General features: G+C 37.4%; 5 protein-coding genes across 5 annotated transcripts; 3 read left to right on the forward strand and 2 right to left on the reverse strand.

The window, feature by feature from the left end:
• Positions 1-1,950: 1,950 nt before the first annotated feature.
• Positions 1,951-2,461, forward strand: EV154DRAFT_567348 (uncharacterized protein; the record flags this gene model as incomplete). Its single annotated transcript, XM_051606010.1, has 3 exons — positions 1,951-1,997; positions 2,064-2,205; positions 2,291-2,461. The coding sequence occupies 3 exons, from the start codon at positions 1,951-1,953 to the stop codon at positions 2,459-2,461; spliced, it is 360 nt and encodes a 119-aa protein (XP_051453974.1).
• Positions 2,462-2,875: 414 nt separating this feature from the next.
• EV154DRAFT_567349 (uncharacterized protein) lies at positions 2,876-4,406 on the reverse strand (the record flags this gene model as incomplete). The annotated part of the gene is made up of 6 exons (XM_051606011.1): positions 2,876-3,683; positions 3,738-3,852; positions 3,907-4,108; positions 4,163-4,207; positions 4,260-4,274; positions 4,341-4,406. The coding sequence occupies 6 exons, from the start codon at positions 4,404-4,406 to the stop codon at positions 2,876-2,878; spliced, it is 1,251 nt and encodes a 416-aa protein (XP_051453975.1).
• A 421-nt stretch (positions 4,407-4,827) lies between these two features.
• EV154DRAFT_567350 (uncharacterized protein) lies at positions 4,828-6,927 on the forward strand (the record flags this gene model as incomplete). Its single annotated transcript, XM_051606012.1, has 6 exons — positions 4,828-5,222; positions 5,364-5,469; positions 5,984-6,161; positions 6,226-6,407; positions 6,576-6,816; positions 6,884-6,927. The coding sequence occupies 6 exons, from the start codon at positions 4,828-4,830 to the stop codon at positions 6,925-6,927; spliced, it is 1,146 nt and encodes a 381-aa protein (XP_051453976.1).
• Positions 6,928-13,593: 6,666 nt separating this feature from the next.
• EV154DRAFT_484940 (uncharacterized protein) lies at positions 13,594-15,682 on the forward strand (the record flags this gene model as incomplete). Its single annotated transcript, XM_051598705.1, has 4 exons — positions 13,594-14,782; positions 15,344-15,444; positions 15,604-15,606; positions 15,632-15,682. The coding sequence occupies 4 exons, from the start codon at positions 13,594-13,596 to the stop codon at positions 15,680-15,682; spliced, it is 1,344 nt and encodes a 447-aa protein (XP_051453977.1).
• A 7,570-nt stretch (positions 15,683-23,252) lies between these two features.
• EV154DRAFT_573699 (uncharacterized protein) lies at positions 23,253-24,730 on the reverse strand (the record flags this gene model as incomplete). The annotated part of the gene is made up of 6 exons (XM_051606402.1): positions 23,253-24,015; positions 24,072-24,186; positions 24,239-24,434; positions 24,486-24,530; positions 24,583-24,597; positions 24,665-24,730. 6 exons carry the CDS (start codon positions 24,728-24,730, stop codon positions 23,253-23,255), a joined length of 1,200 nt encoding a protein of 399 aa, XP_051453978.1.
• Between the last annotated feature and the right edge of the window lie 607 nt (positions 24,731-25,337).

Below are 25,337 nucleotides of genomic sequence, written 5' to 3' on the forward strand. Positions count from 1 at the left end.
AATAAATACACTAAGAAATTAAAACAATCTTTCGCATACTAGCAAACGCTTGTATAGTGCTATACAACTTCTCCTACTACAAGTACATACGTCTATATTCAAAATTGGATGATTGGCCTAAATATGATATACGAATGACAGTTAAATACAGAATGCTATACCACTTAGTTACGATATCATCGATCGAGTAGAGTATCTTCTCAAATCAAATCAAAAATTATAAGAAAGAGAAATTTAATATTAATAGTTCTCTCAATGAGTTACTACCCAGAGATAGAAAAGAACCGCTATTAATATAAATGTAACATTGAGAACCAGACTTTAATTAATCAGCATGAGTTACTTATTGCTTATAAAAGAAGAAGAAGAAGAAGCAGAAGACGAAGAAGAAGAAGAAGAAACATAAAAAAAAAAGAAGGTTCTTAGAGCGATCTTAAAGGAGACGCAAATCCAGTAGTATACAATGAACGAGTAAAGAATATAGTGCTTTTAGATGTAAAAATTTAAATCGTTTTTTCAATGAGCTTCTACAAGATGTTGTGAAAAGATAAATACAAAAGATAACTGACAGCAACAAAAAGAGGGAAAATTACTTGGTAACGATTATATGTAGGATCGTATCCTGTGTAACACTAAACAATGTGATGGTACATCGCCCAATTGAGGCACTTGTATGGAAAACTATCAAGAATGATTACCTTTCAGCTGCTCAGCTTAAATTTTGGATCATCAGCAGGCTCCAGCTAATACATGGTGTTAAAAATCATATTTATGCAAAGATACGCAGCATCATAAGTGGGTGCGATCAGTATATAGGCGAAACCTCATAAAAAATAGAAGACATTTACAGTGAGGTAAACATGAAAGATTAAAAAAAGGCATAAAAGACAAAAAAAAAAGACATTAAAGATCAAAAAAAGAAAATGTGGTTTTTATTACTATGAAAAAATGGAGACTCGCTAGCCTGTTTCAGCAAAGAAATTTGCCCAAGTACTGCGATAGTTGATGATAGATAAAGAAAAAAAAAAGAAAGTATTTTCAGACTGCTTAAAAGTTTTATTAAAAGTAAAAGTAGATTAAAGATTCGGAGGGTTCTATTCTAACTATCAGTTTGCATATGTATGTATGTTCAGAGAGATCGGATTATGAATTTAGATTGACGGATATGTTACACGGCACTATAATGGGCCTGGTAGTTGCATATGATGTAATGCATAAGAAATTTTTTGTGTTTTGATGTAATATTGTATGGCATGATAAAATGACATTGAATGCAGTATTGTTTTATGGTGTGATTAGTAACAACAGTAGGTGGATCACCACAAGTGCAACTGCGAGGAAGTCAGTCTCCGTGTGCACTCACCCACTTTTTATTAGTTTTGATGGCTCTCGAAAGAGCTCCCGTGTATCACCACAAAGAGGTCAAAAGACCATGTTCTGAACGTTGCAAACAGGACGATCACTAATTAGATGCATATCAACAAGCCGATTATCGACTGATCAGACTAGGGACCCATTTCGTTTACGTCATGCTCCACAACCGGCAAGTAGAATGTTACTGTCATAATTGAGATAAAAAGGGGAAATGTAAATCAGAAAGTAAAGCAAGTAAAGATATGAGACTCTAAAATCCTTTATTATAAATTGGAGAGTTTGTCATAATAATAATAAAGGTCGTTTTTATAATCAATTATTACTTCAAAATTTCTCCTGCGCAGATTAAATTCACTATTTAAGCGCAAACTAGGAAATAGTAGAATTATATTAAGAAATCAGTTACATATAAACCATAGCTTTTTGTTAGATACAAGAATCTACTTGACCTATATCCGGCATTTTCAAAGAATTATAGTTTATCCATTCCATGACAGGGACTTTGATAGGATTACTAAAATAAATTTATGAGAAACTAGAAGATTCGGCAGCTACTCGACCAATCCAGGAACGATTATGAAATCTGATCTCAATTCGCAATACGAGGGAGCTGGTACTGTCTCGTAAAAATAGGAATGTATTCGCAATATGGTACTTGTAATACGAAGGTTATATGTATTATAATATAGTGACAAGATAAAAGTAATTATATTCGTAGAATTAGGCGTCAGATACACCAGTTACATCCAATCACCAAAGAAAACTCGCGCTCTTATGCTAGGACTCATAAAATATGCTCCACAAGATAAAGGTGTTGCTGAAAATGCTTTGGTAGCTTGTTAAATAATCACAATGGGCTGCGACATATAACAAGTGGGAAAGGTAATGTCACCCAGAACAAACCGCAAAAATTCAGTATTCCCGCAAGAGCCTCGAGACCTGTCATCTTTGGGGACGACCCCAAATGGCACTTTGTAACGAAATACCCGAACGAAGTTACCAACCTGGATTCCAAGATGTGTTCGGTGACTTTATGTACACCATCAGGAATCACCCCAACGATGACCTTTATCCCGAAGAAAAATAAATTACGTAGTAACAATAAACGTGCATACTTGGCACAAGTAAGGCAAAATAGTGAACGAAAAGTCTGACATATGGAACTCAAAACAAAGACAATGAAAAATTAAGCGTATCCCGTCACCTTCACCCCTCCCTTATTCCGAAGACTGTCCCCAATATGCAAACTGTTTTTAACTAATCATCAATCGATTGTTGTTGATTATCTACTGTGTGTAACTAATGAGATTATAAATCACAATACTGTCCATATGAGACATGACGCTCCTGTATGGGTAAGATTTGTTGAATAACTAAAAATAATTTATCGTTTCATACATATTTTATTTTTAATACTGATAGACTTTTTTGGGTATCTTAATGGTCATTATCAACGATTTTGTTTTACGTTGTAATGGGAGTATGTGTTTGAGTCCGAGCTTCATGAATCCAAGTGGCTACAATTGTCACAATCGTAGAACTGGTCATCTGTATCTTCACAGTCATAGAACTGGTCCTCTGTATCGTCAAAAGGATCGCTTAAAGAATCAGATACAAGTTCGTCTTCACGGTCGTCTTCGATAATAATTGTGTTCTCACGAATCTGACGTTCTTCCTCCGTTTCGAACATATTATCAATTTCGTCCTGAACGTATGGATCCGTGGGAATATTGATGTGAACAGGGAATATCACATTAAATTTAATAATAAGATCACCCTTGTTTCCATTCGTGTCAGAGAATACTCGCATACCTTCTCCTTTATAAATTATGGTCATGCCGGGTGAGATCACTTTGCCGGGGGCTAGTTGAATGTTCAGTTGGCGGCCATCCATGTGTTTAATATAATCGCTTTTTGGATTTATTCCCATTAGAGCATCTCGTAGCTTGATGTCGATAGAAGCTACTAAATTGTCTTTCTGACGCGAGAAACAGCCCCATTTATTTCCGACAGTCACCTTGACAAACAAGTCGCCCTTTGTAACTTTGTCGGGCATGACATTACCTTGGTTCTTCAATTTGAACGTGTGGCCAGAATGGACTCCTTTTTTAATCGTATGCAAAATAATTACACCAATCGTTTTGACATCATGACAAGTCTTGCATTTCTTATTGTAAGTTTTTACACCTTTTCCATCACAGCCTTGGCACATAACAGATACTTTGTATCTGTTGTAATTCAGGGTTTCGACATATTTAGCACCATTGCAAGTCTTACAAAGCTTAGATTTTCGAACAGTACTCTCAATACTATTATTTAAAAATTATCATCATGCTAGTTTTTTTTTATATCTTTTTGCTTACCCATGGCATGTTTCGCAATTCATCTTCAGGTTGTAGCTAACCCTGATGGGTCTCACGCCGAGATATGCTTCTTTTAATGAAATTTCCGCTGTAGTATAGACGTGGTAGTCTGATCCTATGAAAAAAAATATTAGCGGAGTTTCAACATTTTATATCAATAACGTCTTACTCTTAGGTGGTGGTGGTGGAGGTGGACTTGGTGGTGTTGGTGGAGATGTTCGAGTTCGCTTCTTGCTTCGTGGGCTTGAGCTAGAAGAAGCAGTACTTGGATTGAAACTTTCGAAATCGGTCGGGCGTTTTCTTTTCAAATCATAAGCCACTTTTTTATCGTGATCAGATAAAATCTCATACGCGTTTGAGATTTCCTTGAACTACGGCAAGTTAATGTCATGAGAGGAGACAGATAAAATAAAATTTTTTTTTACCTTTTCGGTTCCATTGCGATTTTTATCAGGGTGATAATTTTTGGCCTATAAACAAGTTAGCTACGCCGTCAGTTTATTTGAATGAAAATGTACTTACCAACTTGTAATAAGCCTGTAATTAAGAAAAGAACAATTAAATGAGTTACATTCCAAAAAAAATGTTATGACCCGTGCATACCTTTCGAATTTCAGAGGAGGTTGCGTTTTCAGTAACTCCTAATGTCTTATAATGTGATTTCGTCATTATAATTCTGATTGTTGTGTGCGAATGAGTAAAAAAAAAAAGAGAATGTCGACACCTACGTCTTTTTTTTTTTAAGTACTTTTTTTAAATCACGGGGTTTTTTTTTGAAAAAATAACAGGTGACCTACGTACTTTTTTTTTCTACGTACTTTTTTTTTTCTACTTACTTTTCTTTTTTCAGTGGATTACTACTTTTAAAACTACAACTTTTCCTACTGTAGGTGATACGCTTGGCTCTGCCAAGGAATTTAAAGAGGCCTGTTTTGATGCTGCAGCCCGCAAAAGATTTCAGCGATTCATCCGGTACAGTTCACCCATTGGACATGCTAAAAGGTCCGCCTTTTTTCATCATGGCTATGTATTCAACAACAAGTACAAGGCCGTTTGTACCGAGAACTCCTGCAAATGAGTTAAAGTTACAATGACTGCGACCTGCGAAATTTTTATCACAGCAGTTTTCCCCAAGATGAATGAAGATCGTTGGATCATTGAATGCCATAACGATGGTCATAATCATGACATGTTGGAAGACGACAAAAAATTATGTCTTGTCAAGAACCGCCAGCTCCATTACGAACAGCAACGTACGATTGATGAGGTGCACGTTGCAAACGCCAAGACATCCGCTATTGTCGCGGCCGTAAACAACGTCAAGTGCACCAAGACGAGAGAGAGTGCAAAGGACATCACTAACCAACCTGCTCTGTTCGCACGTGCATTAAACAAACGTGAAAATCAACGTCACATGAATCGCTTCATTCGCAATTTCGAAGAGAAGGGGAGCAGTTTATCAAACACGTATGAAGAGATTGGAAGGTTGACTCATTTGTTATTTGCCCATGTTAGTGCGGTAAACAACATTCGTCAATGACCCGAAGTACTTCTCGTTGACGCCACATACCGTACTATCCGGTTTGGTTATCCTCTAATAAATGCCATTTGTGTCAACAATATTAGCGAAAGGATCGAAGATGGGTTTCATGAATTACTCTGTCGATTTGGCATGGGTACGGACGAAACCAAGATGACATATGATCGGTTTTTTAAGACACTCAAGACAAAGGTAATGTTTTGACATGGTATCAAAAACGATGTTAAAACCATCGCCGATGTCAATAACATCAAAAAGCATGCATTGAATCCCACATGAAACATCGAAAAGATTGTGAATTTTGTTGACGAATTGTAAAAACAACGTGCTTCTTGGGTCAAGCAGTACACCGATTAGTGTACCACATGGGAATTTATACTACGAGTCATGTTGAACAGCCCACTGTGCATTCAAAGGAAATAACTGTCAAATTGCCACAAAATTTGTCCAATGAGATATGGTACTCGCCAACCAGAATATCAAAGCTGTCATGGATAAAGGTTACTCGACGTTTTCGGCCGATCCTTTTGTAATAACCAACCCAATGTCTCGTGAATTGGTGAAAGTGGTTAGCAGATTTGCAATTGAGATGATTAGGAAGCAAATCCAAATATTCAAGAAAGAGAGCCTTGATTGCTGCTTGAGACCTTCTATGTGAGTTTTCGGTATTGTTATGAAGCTACCCTGTAGACATATTATATACAAGGAAGAATATGACCAGGTATTCAGCAGCCAGACAAACAGTAATAGATGGGACAATGTAGCTATCCGCAAGGATGTTGTCATTCCTCTCTCCTCTGTGGACGCAAGATGGATTGTCGGAAAATTGGCCTGGAGTAATAACTCGAACCCTCTTGAGAGTGTGCACCAGTTGTTGTCAGCAGGTATTATTTTATTTTTATAGACAAATTATTGAACTGTTAACAAGCTCATTTTAAACTTTAATAGAAATGTACACTAAGACGAATGCAACTGACACTAATTTGCACACGCTTCGACAGGACATAGAAGAAGTACCATTTGAGCATGTACGAAAAGAAAAACTTGATGTTATCAGCCACACGGTTGACAGCATCAATGACAAATTTCGATGTCAAGTTTTACAGCCTTTGAAAAAGAAGGAACTGGCAGTTAGTAGTCGTAAGTTGACATAATAATAATAATCTACTCAGCTTATCAGTACTTATAACTCGTTTTTTATAAAAATTGTCAAGACGGGGAAAATTCTTTCCCAAGGTGAAGCCGTTGATGCTAAATTGAAGAAGGTGAACAGACGAAAGCCATCTACTACAAAGTAGCTCAAGCAAGTGACATTCGATGATTCTACCATCATTGAAGATAGTATCAAGCTTTATTTAATCTTGCGCTGCGTTGGAATGCTTCAGTTCATGCTGAAGCACGTCGCTTCGGTGACAAAAGTTCTTGGCGAAGGAAATTGTGGTTTTCGTTCCGTTGCTGCTTATGTAGGAGGAGATGAAGTCATACGAGTTGCGCTGTCTCTTGTTGACGAACTCTTAGGTGCCTTCGAGAAGGATGAGGGTTTTTACAAGGATGTAAGAAGATGCTTATTGAATCAACTAACGAAAAATTCATCATGTTACGTTAGTTGCTTCTTTGCTGTTCCGTTTTGGAGTACCAGAACACTATTAGAATTGATATGTCTCGCTGTAATAGGGAAATGTAAGAAAGACAAATAGTTGATAATGGGCGCTACAGGTAATTATGATCGAAACACCTATATTTAAGTGCTATCATACTTATTAATGTAAGCTTTGGTTATCTTATTGCTGATGTGTACAGCCGCCCAGTTTATTGTTTTTCCAGGAAGGAGTCAATTACCATACTTCCAAAGTGCATTTTAAATGGAAATAAACCGGTCAGCTTCGTATTACACGATGATCACTACACACCTGTCGTATTTGGGTACGATTCAATTAAGAATAATTAAGCAAATGTTTTGGATAAACAAGCTATGTAATTAAAACAACCTTTGATGTCCCATACCAGAAAACTCTTGTATACTGCTATACAACTTCGCCTACTACGAGTAAAAAAAAACGTATCTAGTACGATTTTTAAGCGCTGACAAACGATTTCATAATCCGGAGATCACCAGCAGTAAGACAATCATTATCGTCATTACCAGTCAATTCAAATTCTTCATAAAATGGAGCCCATAGCTGACCAAAATCCACATTACCTGCGTAAAGAAACAGATGGAAATAATCAGTTTCAGGAATTTAAAGAGGTGCATATCGGATCCACCTACTTGTTTATTTGCTGGATATCATATTTGGTTATTCAGAACTGCAACGATAATGAGATGCGTCATACCAAGTTAATGAATCCGTCAATGACAACGGTATCATCAAACTGTGATACAATCAGGGTTGGTACACAATAAAGCAGCCAGTCCAGCCACTCAGCAGAATGATAAAGTGCCTTGACATTGTTAGGCTTCATTGCTAACCAACTTCCTTTCAAACAAGATGCTGGTATAAGTTGTCTAGATCCTAAGTTGTCTAGATCCTTCGATGCTCGTTTTGATGGCTGTGAACGATTTTTTAAACAATTGCAATGGATAATCTGTTTCCTTTCCACAGTACTTGAAATGAAGGTTGAAATTTGGAGAAAGCATGGAAAAAACATCTTTGGCAATGTTACAATACAGATGCATCTCATCATTTCGATGAAACGCAACCGACGTTAAAAGGACTAGATCAATAAAAACCCTAGGAAGATTAATGTCGTAGTCGTTATTTGCCTAATATAATCAAATGATAAATGGAGAATAATATGCGCAAACACTATCATAATTACATAGACTTTCGCTATCGTATTTTTTCAACAAACTATTTCTTGATCTCAACAACGCTTTTCGATCCTGAAAGTACATACCATGGGTCCCATCGCCAACAATCCCGTCTCTGTTTTTTTCATCGCCTCTATGCGTTTTCTTTGTCAAACAAAATCTGCAGCCATATGTTGAAGAATGACCACCAAAATTCATCAACTCGTTACATTGAACACCATCACCAGAAACATCCATAGTCCTTACTCTACTAATTGTGACTTGCTGTCTGTTTTGCTTAACCAGAATAGGCTTGGAGTGTAATTCAGAAAATTCTTTGACAATTGGTCGCAGATACGAGTTAAGATTGACCTTGACTTTGTTAAAAAACAATACCGATTTGGAAACTATTTTGTAGAATAAAACTCTATGATGATGTAAGTGTGCCTCAATTTAGCTGGAGTCGTTTTTACGTACTTCCGAAATATCATAGTTTGAAATTAAACAATGGATCATCGTCATTCTCGTCCTCGAAAACTTGTTGCGAAAGCTATCAATGTCAATCTTTAAAGCAATGTCATGCTTATTGTCAAAATGACCATCATTTACAAATTTCGCAAAGAGCTCTCCATCAAAGACATCCCTGTAAATTGTTTCTTGCGATGGCTGCAAAATTTCTGAGTTGGAGTATTCTTCAAATTGGTATGCTGGTCTTCCCTTACATCATAACAAGCTAAAAGCTCGCAAAAGTTGGCCGCGATATTTATGGTCTTTAGCTCCTTCTTGATATTTCTAGAACAATCACAAATGGGACAAGAAATAAGATCAACATCCTTTATAGCGTCATACAAGTAACATCCATTAGTAGCACAAATTTCATGCTTGTTGACAAGATTCATCGGTACCACACGTTTGATGAGTTTATTACAAGCTTTACGTCCAAGTAACTTGCTCAATTTGTCTATGGTAAAATATTTCAACACTATTGATAAATTATATTCAGTACTATGTACGTTTTTATATTAACCGATTTTTTTATCACACAACATGTTATTGAATAACTTTATCAGTTGCCTATGACCTTCGCGACAAAGATCTCTCTCGTCACAAATATTGAAAGGCGGATACTGTATTCTTGAGCTGGACTGAAGGGATTGGATGGAATAAAGACATCACGGACAGTATAAATATAATCGTCGTCTTGGCACCAAGTGGGAATATTTTCAGAAACGTCTCAAAATATGGGCCATGTAATTATCATATCTTTCATTTAATTATTTTATTGTACATACCTTCATTATTGTCACTAAACGAATTCATCTCTGGCGCATCAAATCCAGCAATATCTTTGAAATCATTCCAGTCGGTGAAAAATACATCTTCCAAAATTTTATCATGCTCTTCAAGAACCCTCTCATTGTGGTCTAACCCTTCAAAGTTGAGATAGCTCGGAGGACTTTGGTGGGGAGCATCCTTAGACATGTTATGGGTATCTGTTGGAACAGATCACGAATCAGTTTGAGCAAGACTTTCAGAGTACCTGGACAAGCATTTAAAAAGCACAGCCGTAGGAGCATTAGTTCGCACTCTTTTTATATTTTCTTTGACTAGTGTTGTTTGGGGGCGTTTGCATTGTAAATATATTGGTGCTTTAATTTTTCGGTCGATTTTCCTCATCTTTTTATATCCAAAAATAGACGCTTTGCTTCGGGCTTGTTCTATATTAGGTGGTTTGTCATTTTCAAACACGCATAACGAGCTATAACTTATAATACGTCGAGGGTGTTACGGTGCGTCGTTACCTCCTATGGAATGTTTGGTATAAAAAGAGTACTCTTCGTCATTACAAACAAGTTTACATTTGTGTAAAACGACAAGATTCATTTTTTTGTCAGTCGGAATGACCATGTCAAATATTCCCATGTAAGTTAGTAATATACCCAGTGCATTGTTTACCAGTCTTTTAAAATATCTTTATTTTATAACGCGTTATCACTGTCAATGATTATGAGTAATCCTTCACTGCAAAGTTTTCGGTAAATACGTTGCAGAATTGTGCCAAGCCTGTCAAAATTGCCTGATTTGTGATGACAGCCGGTTTCCATCTTAACCTATTTGGGACAGATTACCGAATTGGAAAGTATAAATGCATTTTAATTTTTTTTTAACTACATCTTTTTATCAACTCTTTAGAAAACTACTTAAACTATGCTTGATACCAACATCTATGACTACCAAACCTCTGCTACGCAAGGATTAGATTCTTCCTTTGATATTCTCTTTAACTCTGCCTCCCTCTCCTCTTTCGGTCACGATCCTGTTGTAGCTGAAGTGCAATCTCGTAAACATGAAGTTATGGAAATGACGAACAGCATTACAGAGTTAAAAGAAATGATTAAGAACATGGCTGGTCACTCACGGGTTGCTGGTAAGATAATTTTAAAGAAAGAAATACCTCAAGCAATGCTAATTCGGTTCCAACGTATGTCCGGTTTTACTGATCACGAAGGCAACACGGAATTAAGAAACCTACTCAGCAAATCTATACCGAGAAGAAAAAGGCTTTGTTACAGAACCCGAATCGTTTAGGCCAACGTGTTAAAGCCAAACTCTTAGGTGTCTCTGCAAAGAACCAGGTCACTGAGGCCTCGAGAACCTACTTCGAAAGCGACCACAATATATTGGAAGGTGGTCCTGTCGCAACGGATATCTGCGAACTGGAACGTCGATATAATTTGACATATACCGCGATGACAACTTTTGCTACCGCTTCTTCGTCAAAATTTGCTCACACGCAAAGACATCCGCCTTGTTCTTTACGTTGATAGGCTTCACAACCAATCCAAACCTGGAAGCTCTCAAACGTTAGTCTATTTCATGTTGATGAACATTCCCGCATCTAAAAGGTTTAGAATTTAAATTTACTTGCATATGTTATCTTAATCAAACTTACCTTTTCGTTGTTAGAGCAAAGGAGTCGATGATGATAGCACTGGCTATTTTACCTGGCCCGAAAATCCCAAGTATTGGATGAATTGATTGAAGCCAATCATCGAGAAAATCAATTCGTTGTGTGCAAGAGGATTCTTCTTGGAAAAGAACAATTAAATTGTTCACCAAAGTAAAGTATTCTTGCTCGGAATGACTGGTTATATTCCAGGAATGGCGGACTTGATGAATCGTCGTGTACACACAAGCAAATATGGTTACAGAATTTGCAAAGTGGTTGGCAGACATTCTAAAGGTTACCCTTACGGTATGTACTTCTTGGATGCAGGTGATATGAGAACAAAAGCCCGAATTAAGCAACGGCGATCCGGTAAATTATTCAAAGTGTGCACCAATATTTTTAAGATTTTAAACGCAGTATGAATTAGGGATTTGATATGGTTGGTATTGATCTTGGGATTAACTATTATTCGACCCTCACGGGTACATCTTTGTTTCTTGGTGATGATATTCATTTGATCGGTAGAGGACTTGGTACTTTGGTCTACAATCTTTACGATCCCAAGAAGATCAAAAGGTTCCGTAAATCTATTACTATAGATGCACAACTTTGGTTTGAACGTGCATGATGACACTATCATCAAAAAATCTGATGAAAAGGTAAATCAGAGCAGGGGTTACAAAAGATCAGCTTCTGAGGGAACTTGGGCTGGCAGTGTAGGTATTGTAAGAGCTATCAGTTACGAAGATTTCTCTTATACATTGTCCCGACTATTGCGCTTTCATTGGTCCAGAAAGACTAAACCAAATTTGCGTTGGTTGAATTGGTGTCGGATTTCTCGTACGGACATTGCAAAAATGAAACGGTAACATGACAATCAGAGACTAGATATTAAAGATAAGACATTAACGCAAATATTTAGATGATTTAGAAGTTAGCATACCTTTTTGAATAAAGAGATTCTTGCAAACTGTATCAATGCTCGAGTGTTCACTGCCAATAACCGCTATTTTATGCATCTGCCGTATTTGGTTGAACAAGTGGGGCGATTAAAATGCTACTCTTGCCGACCAATGGAGGGGAGAGTTCGGAATTTCACCAACTTCATCAAGTCCACGCATTGTATAGGGGCAAATACTCGAAACGGCCTTCGTCACCAGGCTAATTATAACAAGATGGCGGTTAGGTGTCTGCAGTCCATTGAATTCCAAGAATTCACGGATCCTCCAGATACCTACCGTTCGAATTCCTCCGGTGCTAAAATCTAATGTTCATTGGTACCTCAATCTTTGCTTGGATCGGATTGGGAGGATATACGCTTCGGTATCCCGAGATTGAAGGTGATCGATGCACTGTTGTCTTTTTATGATGATACTGTTGTGGATGGAATCAAATAATCGACCTCGTCATCCATTGTGATTACAAGTCGTTCATGAAACGATAAGTTCAATTATCGACATAACCTTCAAGATCTTAAAGACAATAGGTAATAATATTGTCCTTTTTCAGGTTGTCAAAAGTACTGGTCACAAGTGAGCAAAAGACATTTGACATACTTTACTGGTATTGACAGCATAAACTTTAGATCCATTTCCCTTTCGTATGTCGGTGAGGTATACTGCTACTTTAGACCCAAGCAAGAACGTAATGTCAATTTCTTGGCTATGATTTAAGTGACGAAGCAGCAGAAATTTGACGCTCACAATATTGTGACAGTTGCTCGGAATTCCAGGTGTGACAGATACAAGAAGTACACTGTCATTTCCATTACAGACTTTCATGAAGTCTTTGTTGTCGTAGGGTATTCCGATTCCGCTAGCAATTTGAAGGTTGTTGGCCGTACATTAAATATACTGACAAGATTAATCATCGCCTTGGTGGTTTTTTAGTTTATTTGTAAGTTGGGCGTATCTTTCTCTGTTTTGCGTAGACAAGTTTTATTGTAATTAAGCTCTCTTCAAAAATTCATCTCATGGAGTGATCACTATTTCATTCAATCTGTTGTCTTAATTGGCAATGTGTCATTTGGCAATGCTTGTAAAATAAAAAAAAAAAAAAAAAAAGGAAAGGAAAAAAAATAAAAGAAATTATATTCAGGTGGTCGTGTATTTTATCCACCAAGCTACGTCCTTCCGCAACATATCGCAGAATTCCACTACCGACTCCGCGCCTGTGTTAATTGTCTCTCTGGTTATAATTAGATCATTTGGCTTTCCTACGTAATAGTAAAAATATCACCCCATAATGTTGAGCGTTGCGGAGGAGCAGTTGATTGCGAGCAATGGCGATTAATAGGTGGTCATCTCTTTTTGTTTTATTTAATTGACGGAATGGGAATTTTCATGTCTTAGGTGACACTCTTTTGGCTAGTAAAATATAACAAGTCCTAATTTTAGTGGCTTAGGAAAAACTTTTTTTTAAGACAAGGGCGTGTTGTTTTCTTTTCTTTTTCTTTTCTTCCCTATACCAGTCTTAAAAAAAATGCTAGTACACCTTCTTTTCGACGAGTAAGTATAATTTTCACAATTAACATGTTCAATATATAACTGATCCTAATGTGACATTAAATAGCCTCATGTGTGAAATAACACATCTCGCCCTTGTCTTCTCGGCATTCCCTTGGTTTTTGGCCAGGTTTGGTTTTTTTTCCGCGTGGAAAAAAATTGTTTGGTCTTTTGGCTTTCTTTGGTGTCTGGTAACTGGTCTTCGACCGAACCGTCCTTCTCCCCCCGAGGCAATTGGGGAATTGTACTTTTGTACTGGTCGGGGTTTTTACCCCATCTCCTTGCGAGATCAAGTGCCTGTTTCGCCCTTGCCTGGTGTTTCTCCCTGCTCTTCTGCTGGTGCTTCTGCTTCTGCTCCTGCTTGTTCTTCCCCCGCGGTCTCGTCTCCGGTTCGTGAGGTTCCACGCCTGGAATTTTCCTTTGCGTCTCGCCCTCCCGCAATCATCAAAGGCGAAAGTAAATGTCATTTTCTGGACTGTGCTTTTCCTCGTGGCTTGCCTTGTGTTGGTGGTGGTTTGGTGCCTTCTTTTCCTCCCCTCCCAGAATACCATCCTTCCGTTCCTCTCTTTGCCTTTGTAGGCGAAGTGATTAGTCAGTCTTGGCTGGCTGAGAACGCGGCCTGTCTTGGTTCGGTGGCTTCGACCTGTCCTTCTGTTGCTGGTTGTTTGGCTGTTGCCACGTCCTCCCCTTCTGTTGTTGTTTCTCCTTCTGTGGGCCTTCCTTCTCCTTGCGAGAATTTAAACTCTGGAGGCAAAAGAAAAACTCCACCTCCCTCCCCACCATCATCGACTCGTCGTCGACTTTCCCGTTGTCCTTCTTCGGACATGGTGTCTTTGACTGTTTCTTCTGCGCCTGTGGTCACTTCTGCGCCTGTGGTCTTTTCTGTGCCTGTGGACTCTTCTGCGCCTCTGGTCTCTTCTGCGCCTGTGGTCTCTTCTGTGCCTGTGGTCTCTTCTGTGCCTGTGGTCTCTTCTGTGCCTGTGGTCTCTTCTGCGCCTGTGGTCTCTTCTGCGCCTGTGGTCTCTTCTGCGCCTCTGGTCTCTTCTGTGGTTGTGGTCTCTTCTGCTCCTGTTTTTTCTTCTGCTCCTGTTGTCTCTTCTGTGTCTTCTGTCTCTTCTGTTCCTGCGGTCGGTGTCGTTGAGGCCTCCTTCATCTCTGTCTCCCCTGCGCGATCAATCGCCATGCCTTACGTGGCCCATTATGAAAAAGCCAGGGAGAGACAGAGTTTGAGGGACCTCTTCGACGCCGCCGAAAAGGAAGGTAAGCTATTTTTATTTTAAACTTTTTAAAAACGTTCGATTAATTAACTATTGTTATTTTGTAGAAGAAGAGGAGTTAAAGAAGGAGGAAGAAAAGAAGAAGAAAAAGTCTCTTTTTCGGGGCAGAAAATAAAATGTTTTTTATAAAAGCTTAATTTACTGGGATCAGTTACTACATGTGTCTTTTGTTTGATTGGGAATTTGCTATTTATTTTAAAACGAGACTTTCAAATGAAGTCTTTCCGTGCTAAAGATTGAGATTGCTTCATTGAGCATCTTACTCATTTGTCCAACGACTAGTCGGAAAAGGAACAGTAGTGCAGTTTTAAGGGCCCTTACAAGCAACATACTTATTTTTTTGAAGTTCCCGATTCAAAAATTTATTACTTTTTTTTTGAATCGTTACTTCAGACTTCAAAAAGAAAGCTTTTTCCAAACTCCACGACGTCGCTTTTTAATGACCCTTTTTAAACGATTATAAGCTAAAGTTTACTCAAAATCGTAACCAATCTATTATTATATTTCAAGGACTCTATTTTTGAGATATAATTTTTATTTTTAGAACAAAAAAAAATGAACGTATCCCAAATTGTTAACGTAGTTGCTGAATTGCTATTAGTTTTATTTGGACTTGATGATGATACAGTGCATATAATATATAATGTACAACTTTGGCTCCGATTTTAACAAAAAAAGGAAAACTCTATCTGCCGCATGAACTAACATGTATCATGAATACGGCACTTTTCTGTTCTTTATTACACAGTTCTTCATAAAATAATAGAGTGCGATTTTTTTATTTTCACACAATATATTTTATAGATGGTAAAACAAAATTTGCCATTCATAGTGGGGAGACACGAAGATTTCCGGCAGCTTTTCAAAGCGCAAACATTCATAAAAATATATCAGATATATCCCGGTTAAATGATTTCAGCAAAATATTTTATTCTTCTGTCAAAAACAAATGGGGATCCCCTTCCGGTCGCTAATCCTATTTTTTAAAGGCGTATTAGACAGTCCCTCCTGACCATATATTTTTGTACCTATGCTTACCCTTCAGTAAAAACACATGGTTCCCAGGAGGGTAAATCAATTGGATATGTGCATGAATGTCCCACGTTTATACATTATCAATGATACAAAATAGCGTTAAGAAAAAAAAACTAAAAGAGTGCACCATCATATCTGAAAGAGCCTCGATAACTATGTAATCTAACCTTTCTCAAAATGAAATCACTTTCAGCTTCAATTTTATGACCAAACATTAGAAAACGTAATGATAGTAAAAAACACAAGTACATTTTTATCGTAATTTTTGGCTTATCATATTGCAAGATTTCATTAGATAAATCGTTGCACAACTTGAATCTTTAATGATTAATCGTTTGTTCCAAACTTACACATCTGGCTTCACGAATGCTAACGTTCATCTTTGTTTGTATTAAAAAGTGTTCTTTAATAACTCAGCATTGCTGTGACATCACGCAATTATAACATAAAGCTTTCTTGGCAAACAAGCGAGTGTCCAAGACAACCATTATTAGTCCATATATGGTAATATAAATGTTAATTTACTTTTTTTTTTTTACCCATTTCTTAGGCTACTAGACTAGTAAAGTCCGTCTAATACACCAAAAATATGAAAACCACCACTTGTGATGAGGTCACGATGACTGATATGTGTACCTCAAGCCATCCAATGGGTATCACAGCCAGACGCAAAGCGTAAAAAAGGCTCTGCCAATCAAACCACACCATCCTGATAATAACATATAATCATACTAATAGTTTCAGAAAATCAAATATCAATTAACGAAGTTCAGAATAAATAAACTATAAATTATCTTAAATCCCAATTTCTACGTTTTTCAATACTTTCCTTGTTAGTTGGAGAGTACTATATAATCAATAAGGCGCTCAGATAGTTTAATTTATTAAGCCAAGGGGTAATTGTAATCCCCTTACAACACAGCTGTGGTAAGGCGATAGTTTAGAGCACGAATTACTCTAGCGCCTCAATAGCTCTCTGTGATGGTGTTTTGAAGCTAACCTTGTGACATGATACGAATAGATTATATCCTGTGGTAGTCTAAGTTGTACTATGCACTACTCAGTTATATTGTAAAGTCGTAATTTCTTCTAAATTAATAAAGTTTAAGTCTTTTCTCATCCATAATCTCACCAAACAGTACATCATCCTAACGTGTGCGGAGTGCTGTTTTACAGTCAAGATAGTTTCCGCAAAAAACGTTTTATTAAGTCAATAGATAAATCAAATCTCGATACAACATTTAGTGGAGTAGCTGGGCTTACTTAATAGAACGAAGCAAGTCGAACGAATACTGAAAGAATCAACAACTTAAAAATATTATAGGTAATTACAACAGTGAAGTCGGCCTACCACCTGGGTCATAAATGCAAATAATATCGTATTTAAGAATCATACCACTAAGAAATATGTAGACCGTAACATGTCCGTATTAGTTATTGATAAAGAAAAAAACAAACAAATCACGGTGGCCACTGGAAGACCAATAATCGGTCCCCACCTATGTTTTCTGAAACGGGTAGAGTCAAGGATCGATTACTCTTTCTTCAAGACCTTGAGAAATTCTCCAAGAGGAACAACCGGCCTACTGGCGAGAGGAAAAAGGACACTTTTCTTTTATGTCTGGCTGGTCATGCTGAAAGATGGACGATAAATCATTTGATAAATGATAGGAAGACCTTCGAAGCCTGCTATATGATGACGGTACCTAGGATTGTATCTTGGACAAGTGCAAAAAAATTACAAGACGGAGGAATGGTATGACTTACATACCAAAGACTACGTGGAACGTACTCAATCTAATGAAGCGACACATTTGGAATTTATAGTGATAAAACGTTATCGTATGCAATGTTCTGGACCTGATTTTATTTATTGTACTGAAACGCAAACGTCAGAGATCTCATGAAAGGTTTATTACCTCAAGTTCGCCTTTTTGTGAGCAGAAGCTCTAGCATCCTTTGATTAAATAAGCTAATATGTTTTTCGATGGTCTTGATGGTTTCGGGAAGTTGCTGCTCTGTGCAGAGAGTTGTATGTACGAAGACCGTAAAGTTTTGAATGTTACATGTTATGACAAAAATCTCGTGGTCAGTACACCAGTAAATGCTTTACTCAGATTTGAGAGTAATTTAAGTTGCACAGACCATTCAAGTGGTACAGCCAATAACATCAAGTCGAATATGACGGATTTCCAACGACTAGTATTAGCCAAGTTTGAAAAGCTCAATTTTATTGAAAATGAACTAGCCGTGGTCAAGGATCGTGTTGACATGATGGAGAAGACCAACGCAACTCAAATGGGTCATTCCACCTATTCAGGTCGCACTGGTAACCATGGTACAGGTGGAAATAAAATAAGGTGTTACAATTGCGATGATGTAGGACATTTCGCTAGGAATTTTAACTTGGTGTGTAATACTTGTGAATAGGCAAACCACTTGTCCTTTAACTGTCCTAATCGTAATCATGAGAACCGTTGTGAAGGTCAAGCAAACAATTCCATTCAAGAGCAGAGCAGAAGGATTTGAAGAAAAGCCCCTAGAGGTTTAGAAGTAGAGGGACAATCTAGTAAAATAGTCCAAAAGCAAATAGTTCATCGATACACTTTATCTAACACGGAGCCAAAGTTGATGAACACAAGGTATATGCAACTGGTACTACCAAAAAGACTCCAGAAGAGTATAAAGCGATTAGGTTACAGAACTTAGAGAAAGAAAGAAAGGCCAAGGTAGAATTCAAAAAACCTTGATATCCAAGCAAAGCAGCGAGGTAAAATCCCACCGTCAATCGCGAGATGGATGTAGCGGGAGTTTCCTATCTTGTTGAACGATTAAAAAAATGTGACACATCTGGATCTCAAAACGAAGTTATTGGATACGCAAATACCCGTCGCTGTACCTTGGCTGTTATATTTCGCACATGAACTGTAAAATCAATACCTTAATCTACTAGGCGGTTAGCCCTTGACTAATAGGACGAAATCGATGGTCAAAGGTATGGCTGAGTCTATGAAGATTGACAAGGATGAGCTACCAGCGGTGAATATGATCAACTTGGATGCGTCCAGTTTGGTTCTGGATGGAACTAGTGTGTAATCAGTGCTAGCTATTGTAAAGGATCAACGGAATCGTGAGTTTCCGATCAATGGACGTGCTGTAGTATCAATAGTCCATTGGGATATGGTCAAACAATTGGAGAAGGATTATCGGTGTTACCAAAAGATAGAGTTTTGAGATTCGCAGGTAGGAAAATTGATATTCCAATGGGTGTGGTTAAGCTAAAGTTTCAATTTTCAACTGAAGTTACAATTCAGAATTCATTCTGTGTACGTCAGACCCCTATGACTCCAAGATGGACTGGCATGAATTTTATCTATGCAACCAAGGTGACAACAAATCCACATCTGAACAATTTGGTGTTTACATGTCAGGAGTGGACAGGCGGACAGTACAGACAGAAGAATACTTGCTTACAAGGACAAAGAAATAAAGGATAATTATTATTTATTATAAGCGAGAGAGATAGAAGAATAGAAAAGAGAGAGTTATCAGATAATATATCTGATGAAGGGGAAGAAAGAAGAGGACAACCTAGGCTATATTTCTAATAGAGGATTGTATAGTTATTTAGTACAAAAGTAAGCAATGACAAAGTTTAGTAAGTCAGTACTTTTTTATGACAGATTTGATGATTGATGGCTGACACGTAGATGACGAGGTGCTGAAAAAGAAATACCAAATTTAATGCATCTATGTGACACGAACATGACATGACCCCTGATAAAACTAACAAGCTGTATGATATCCCTACGCCCCTGCATGAAAAAGTTTTGACTTGGCGATAGAAAATCATAACAATGCTATGGCTGTATTTGCGACCGTCTCTGATAACAAACGTAACTTAGAGTTCAAAGACGTATCAATCGTTTACGAATGGGTTTTTGAACCCGGGAAAAGTCAGTTGCTATGATTGAAGTTATCTGAACCATCCACCAATTGGATCTAAGACAAGATCTTACAGCCTTCTGACGATATTTATAAGAAGCAAGGGTTGTATATTATGCCAAAGGTGATGGAAAGTTCTGATGAAGACAAGCCTTACCGTATGGTAGTAGCCAATATGACGGTAAATGTCGTAAACTAAGAAGAATACGGTATTGGGACAACTTTTGAATAAAAGTAAGGTACCGTTGGGAGTGCTTACATGCAACAGATTGAGGAAATCATAGATGTTATTACCGAAATGCATATTAATCATTATGACAGTTGCCAGGCCATCTATGATTCATCGATGTTGGAAGGCACGATCCTTGAACCGACGAAGGAAGAACTGGAAGCCTTTGGTATTTCAAACCTTTTGTTAGAGCTTGGAGCAAACCAAGCGAAGTCAAGCGTATATCATATCACGTACGGATCGAAGGATGATCGTAAATCAAATGTATGTGCAGTGGGTGAGGAAGATTCTCAAGTTTGGGATATCAATCCACAGTTAACATGTATCAACCGGAAAAGATAATTACGGTGTTGAAGAAACATATGTCGGTCTTTGCTACGTCTAAAGAAATAAAATCCGGGAAAGTTGAACCATATGGCAACAAAATTAAGAATGATGTTAAAGCCATAACAGTCTCTCCTAGACTGCTTCCTATTGCGGCAAATAAATGGTTAAAAGGCTATCGGAAACAACTAGCAGATTTAGACATGATAGAACCATGCACAGGTCCATGGGCAGCCGCAGTAGCGTTAGTGACTAGTAATTAGGATCAAAGAGCTCCAAGAAAGAAATTTTAGAAGGTCCGGAAAATACCTGAATTAATATCATCACCGGGTAATCAAAAACCAAAAGCGATGTGGTCAATTTCAATTAATACGGTTAACGAAAAGGTCGAATTGAGCGATGAAGATGACGTCAAGATTAGCTCTATGGAAAAGTTACAGTATGCTAAAAGTGGTGCCCCCGAATCCGGATTAAGTAGTGGTAATCCTTATTAACTGGCTGGTAAAAAAGGATCCACACCGACTATGTCTCAACTACAAACCAATCAATTTAGCAATTAAAAACGCAGGACATCCGATTCCTAACATCAATTTTCTGTCTACATTACTGGCTAACGCAGAATATTACTCCGTATTTGATTGTCTTAAAGGGTTTTCGCAACTTGAAATCAATGACGATTGCGGTGAAACACAAAATATAGAACGATATAAACTACATAAATAAAAACGGCTACAGTCAATAATAAATATACACAATTGCATAACAAAGAATACAACCAATAAAATACATAATATCATTTAAGATAAGGATATGACAGTAAAATATCCTTACACCATTTTACCATTAATCATGGACAGGGGTATAATTTCTATAATAAGGAAACAGAAAAAGAAAACTCTGTGTTACCTCAAAGAGTATCTTCAAATCCAAATATACCTCCTGTAATCATAAAAGATAGACAGCCATTTGCTCTGTGTCACGTACACCGAATATAGTTTCTCAAGCATAAGATACTGATAAGCACATTAACTTCTTATCACAATTATATTTTATTAACGTCTGAAAATTTATATAAATAGGATAATATCTAAATACATAGTTTTCCCTTTGGTTTATTGTGAACCTATAACCTGGAATAAAACGACACTGGATATTTAACTTATTCCCTGTTTTTATTTTTATTCTTTTTACTTGTCTGTGTAAACCAATCCCGTTGACCCCAATGATTGTCGTGATTATACTGGATTCTCAACAACTTTCCGTCATAATTGATGGAAATAACTTCCTATGAACCTAAAAGGTAGTCCACAAGCGTGGCAATCTTGTGTACATTCTATCATTTCGAAGAGCTATATTTGTCCGTTTCAATATACATTGATGATGAGTTAGTCTTTTCTAAATCGTTAGAAGAGCATGTGGACCATTTAGATCATCTTGTCAACGCAAAAGCAGCAAATTTGTCATTATCACTCTCTAAATGTAAGTTTGGCTACCAAGAGGTAAAACTACTAGGAAGTTTGGTGGGTAAAGACGGTTTTAAGATGGATACAGACCGGATCGCCAAATTTGTAAAATGGCCACGACCTAAGAATGTGATGGAGATTAGTCGGTTTGTAGGGATGCTACAATACTATCGAAGATTTCTGGAGATCTATCAGGATTGATATCACCAGTGAACAAGCTCAAAACGAAGAATGTTTCTTTCATTTGGGGACATAAACAGGAAATGGAATTTCAAAGTTATAAAACATTGTTACTCGTGATCAAGTATTGATCCTTCCGGACTTTACGAGACTGTTCATATGGTTCACCGATGCGTCGAACACTGGTATAGGAGGTGTCTTATAACAAGCAGGAGAAGGTAATCAGGATTTTATACGACCAGTATATAATGGTAATAATGCGTTAACTGATGCGGAGAACAGTACATGCATTTATGAAAAAGAGCTCATGGCGATTGTATGTTTTGTCTACGCTTTTAAAGTTTACCTATTGAAGGTTTATACCGATCAGAAAAGTTTACAATATCTCATCAAATTTAATGAAATGGCATCCGCAAAGCTGTCCGATGGCAAGCCTCTTTATTGCCGTATGACTTTGATATTATTTATCGTCCTGGAAAATTAAATGCCAACACTGATGCCTTATTAAGATTAAAAGCAGCATACTCGATTCGACCAGAGTTAGGTGCGATTATCGAAGATTATTATCTGCCACACAATGATATTAAACAAGCCTGTTTTTCTTGCGTCTCTTTGTTAAACGTGGCTTATGTGCTGCATAATAAAATCCAAATCCAAGCTCCTTTACTGATGTGATAATAGTTGCTCTACAGACGTTAATTTCAGTCATTTGTAACTCTAATTTCAAATCACCATACGTGACAAATGGATCGTCTCTAATGTCACGTTCCATATCTCTTTGCGCCCTTCGGTCAATCGTTTTTGGTCCACCAGGTTTTTTTTTAGGCAAAGGACTACCTGTTTATTTTATCCTTTTCATAACACTTCGCAAAGTAGACGATACTACGTCAACTGTACCGGAAATAGCGGTTGTTGTTATGCCGTGCTTATTTAGGTATAAAAAACCCCAAAATTTATCTTATTTCGGGGGATTATAGTTACCATGAGTATGATTTGTCGTGTCTGTTAAAGGCATACCTGGTTAATTAGTGATATATGAAAGAAAAAACTATTTTATTAAAAGAAGTGTTGTGAAACAAAAAAGGCCAAAAATAAGGTTTCTCTAAACTTACTTTTGTTTGACTGTACATATCATAACCAATACTGATGGACATTTTCGAGTATCTTAATGGTAATTATCAACTATTTTGGGTTACGTTGTTATGAGTGTATGAGTTTGAGACCGTGCTTCCTGAATTCTCGTGGCTACAATCTTCACAATCATAGACCTCGTCTTCTTAATCGTCAAAATCATAGAACTGATCTTCTGTATCATCATAAGGATCGTTTGCAGAATCAGATACGAGTTCATCTTTACCGTCGTCATCGATCACAATCGTTTTCTCACGGATCTCACGTTCTTCTTCCGGTTCGAACATAATATTAATTTCATTCCGAACGTATGTATCCGTGGGAATGCTGACGTGGACAGGGAAGATCACATTAAATTTAATGAAAAGATTACCCTTATTGCCATTCGTATCAGAGAATAAGGGCATTCCTTGACCTTTCTGAAAGAAGTCCATACCGGGTGTAATCACTGTTCCGGGGGCTTGTTGAAAGTTTAATTTTCGGCCATCTATATGTTTTATAAAATCTCGCTTTCGATTTATACCCATGAGAGCATCTCGTAGTTTGATGTCGATAAAGGCATGTAAATTGTCTCCCTCGCGCGAGAAACAGCCCCATTTATCTTCGACTGTCACCTTGATAAGCAAGTCCTCCTTTGTAACGTTGTCTGGCATAAAGTTGCCATACTTCTCCAATATGATTGTGTCGCCGGAACCGATGCCTTTGACAATTGGAATAAGCACACTAACAGGAGTCATTCTGGCCCCAAGACAGGTCTGGCATTTCTTTTTGTAAGTATTGACTCCTGCTCCATCACAACCAGAGCACGTAACAGATGCTTTCTTTCTGTTATCACTCAACCGGGTTTGGACATATCCAGCACCATTGCAAGTCACACAATTCTCAGAAAAGAGAACACTACTCTCAATACTATTATTTCAAAATTACTATCATGCTAGTTTTTTTATTTATTTCTTTTTGCTTACCCATGGCATGTTTGGCAGTTCACCTTGAGGTTGCAGTAAACCTTGAAGGCGCTCACGCCGAGATACGATTCTTCTAAAGAAACTTCCGCGGTAGTATGGATATGGTAGTCTGATCCTATAAAAAATTTTTAGCGGAGTTTCAACATTTTATAACAACTAAGCCTTACTCTTAGGAGGTGGTGGTGGAGGAGTATATGGTCGTGGTGGAGTTGGCGTCCTGCGTCGTCGTCTTGAGGTGTAAGGAGAAGTATTTGCGTAAAAGCTTTCGAAATCGAACTTCATTCCGCCTTTTCTTTTCAAATCGTAAGCCACTTTTTGTTCATGATCAGACAAAATCTCATACGCGTTCAAAATTATTTTGAACTAAGGCAAGTTAATGTCATGAAATGAGACAGATAAAAAAAAAACTTTTACCTTTTCGGTTCCATTGGGATTTTTATCAGGGTGATAAGTTTTGGCCTATAAACAAGTTAGCTACACAGTCGGTTTATTTGAATAAAAATGTACTTACCAATTTGTAATAAGCCTGCAATTAAGAAAATAAAAATAAATGAGTTACATTGACAAAAAAAAAAATTAAGACTCATTCATACCTTTCGAATTTTAGAGGAGGTTGCGTTTTCTGTAACTCCTAATGTCTTATAATATGATTTCGTCATTATAATTCTGATTGTTTTGTATGAATGAGTAAAAAAAAAAAGAGAATGTCGACACCTACGTCTCTTTTTTTTAAGTACTTTTTTTAAATCACGGGGGTTTTTTTTTGAAAAAATAACAGGTGACCCACGTACTTTTTTTTTTTTTTTTTTTAATCTTACTATTTTTTGTAGTAAAGTTTCTCCTTAAATAAAACTTTGAAAATGTCGGTTACTACTTTTACAGCTACATCGTTTCCTACTGTAGGTGATACCTTTGCCTTTGTCGAGGAATTATAGACGCCTGTTTGGATGCTGCAGCCAACCAAGGTTATCAGCTATTCATCCGGGACATTTCACACATTGGACAGGCTGAAAAGCCAGCCTTTTTCTATTACGGCTGTGTATTCAAGGCTGTTCGTACAGAGAACTCTCCCAAATTAGTTAAAGTTACAGTGACGGGAACATGCGACTTTTTTATCAGAGCAGTTTTGCCCAAGGAGAATGGAGATCGCTGGATCGTTGAAAGCCACAACAATGTCCACATTCATGACATGTTGGAAGACGACAAAAAATTATGTCTTGTCAACAACCGGAATCTCCATTACGAACAGAAACATTAAGATTGACG

Source organism: Mucor mucedo, assembly GCF_025094135.1.
Source record: "Mucor mucedo strain NRRL 3635 chromosome Unknown EV154scaffold_103, whole genome shotgun sequence".
Classification (NCBI taxonomy): Eukaryota; Fungi; Mucoromycota; class Mucoromycetes; order Mucorales; family Mucoraceae; genus Mucor; species Mucor mucedo.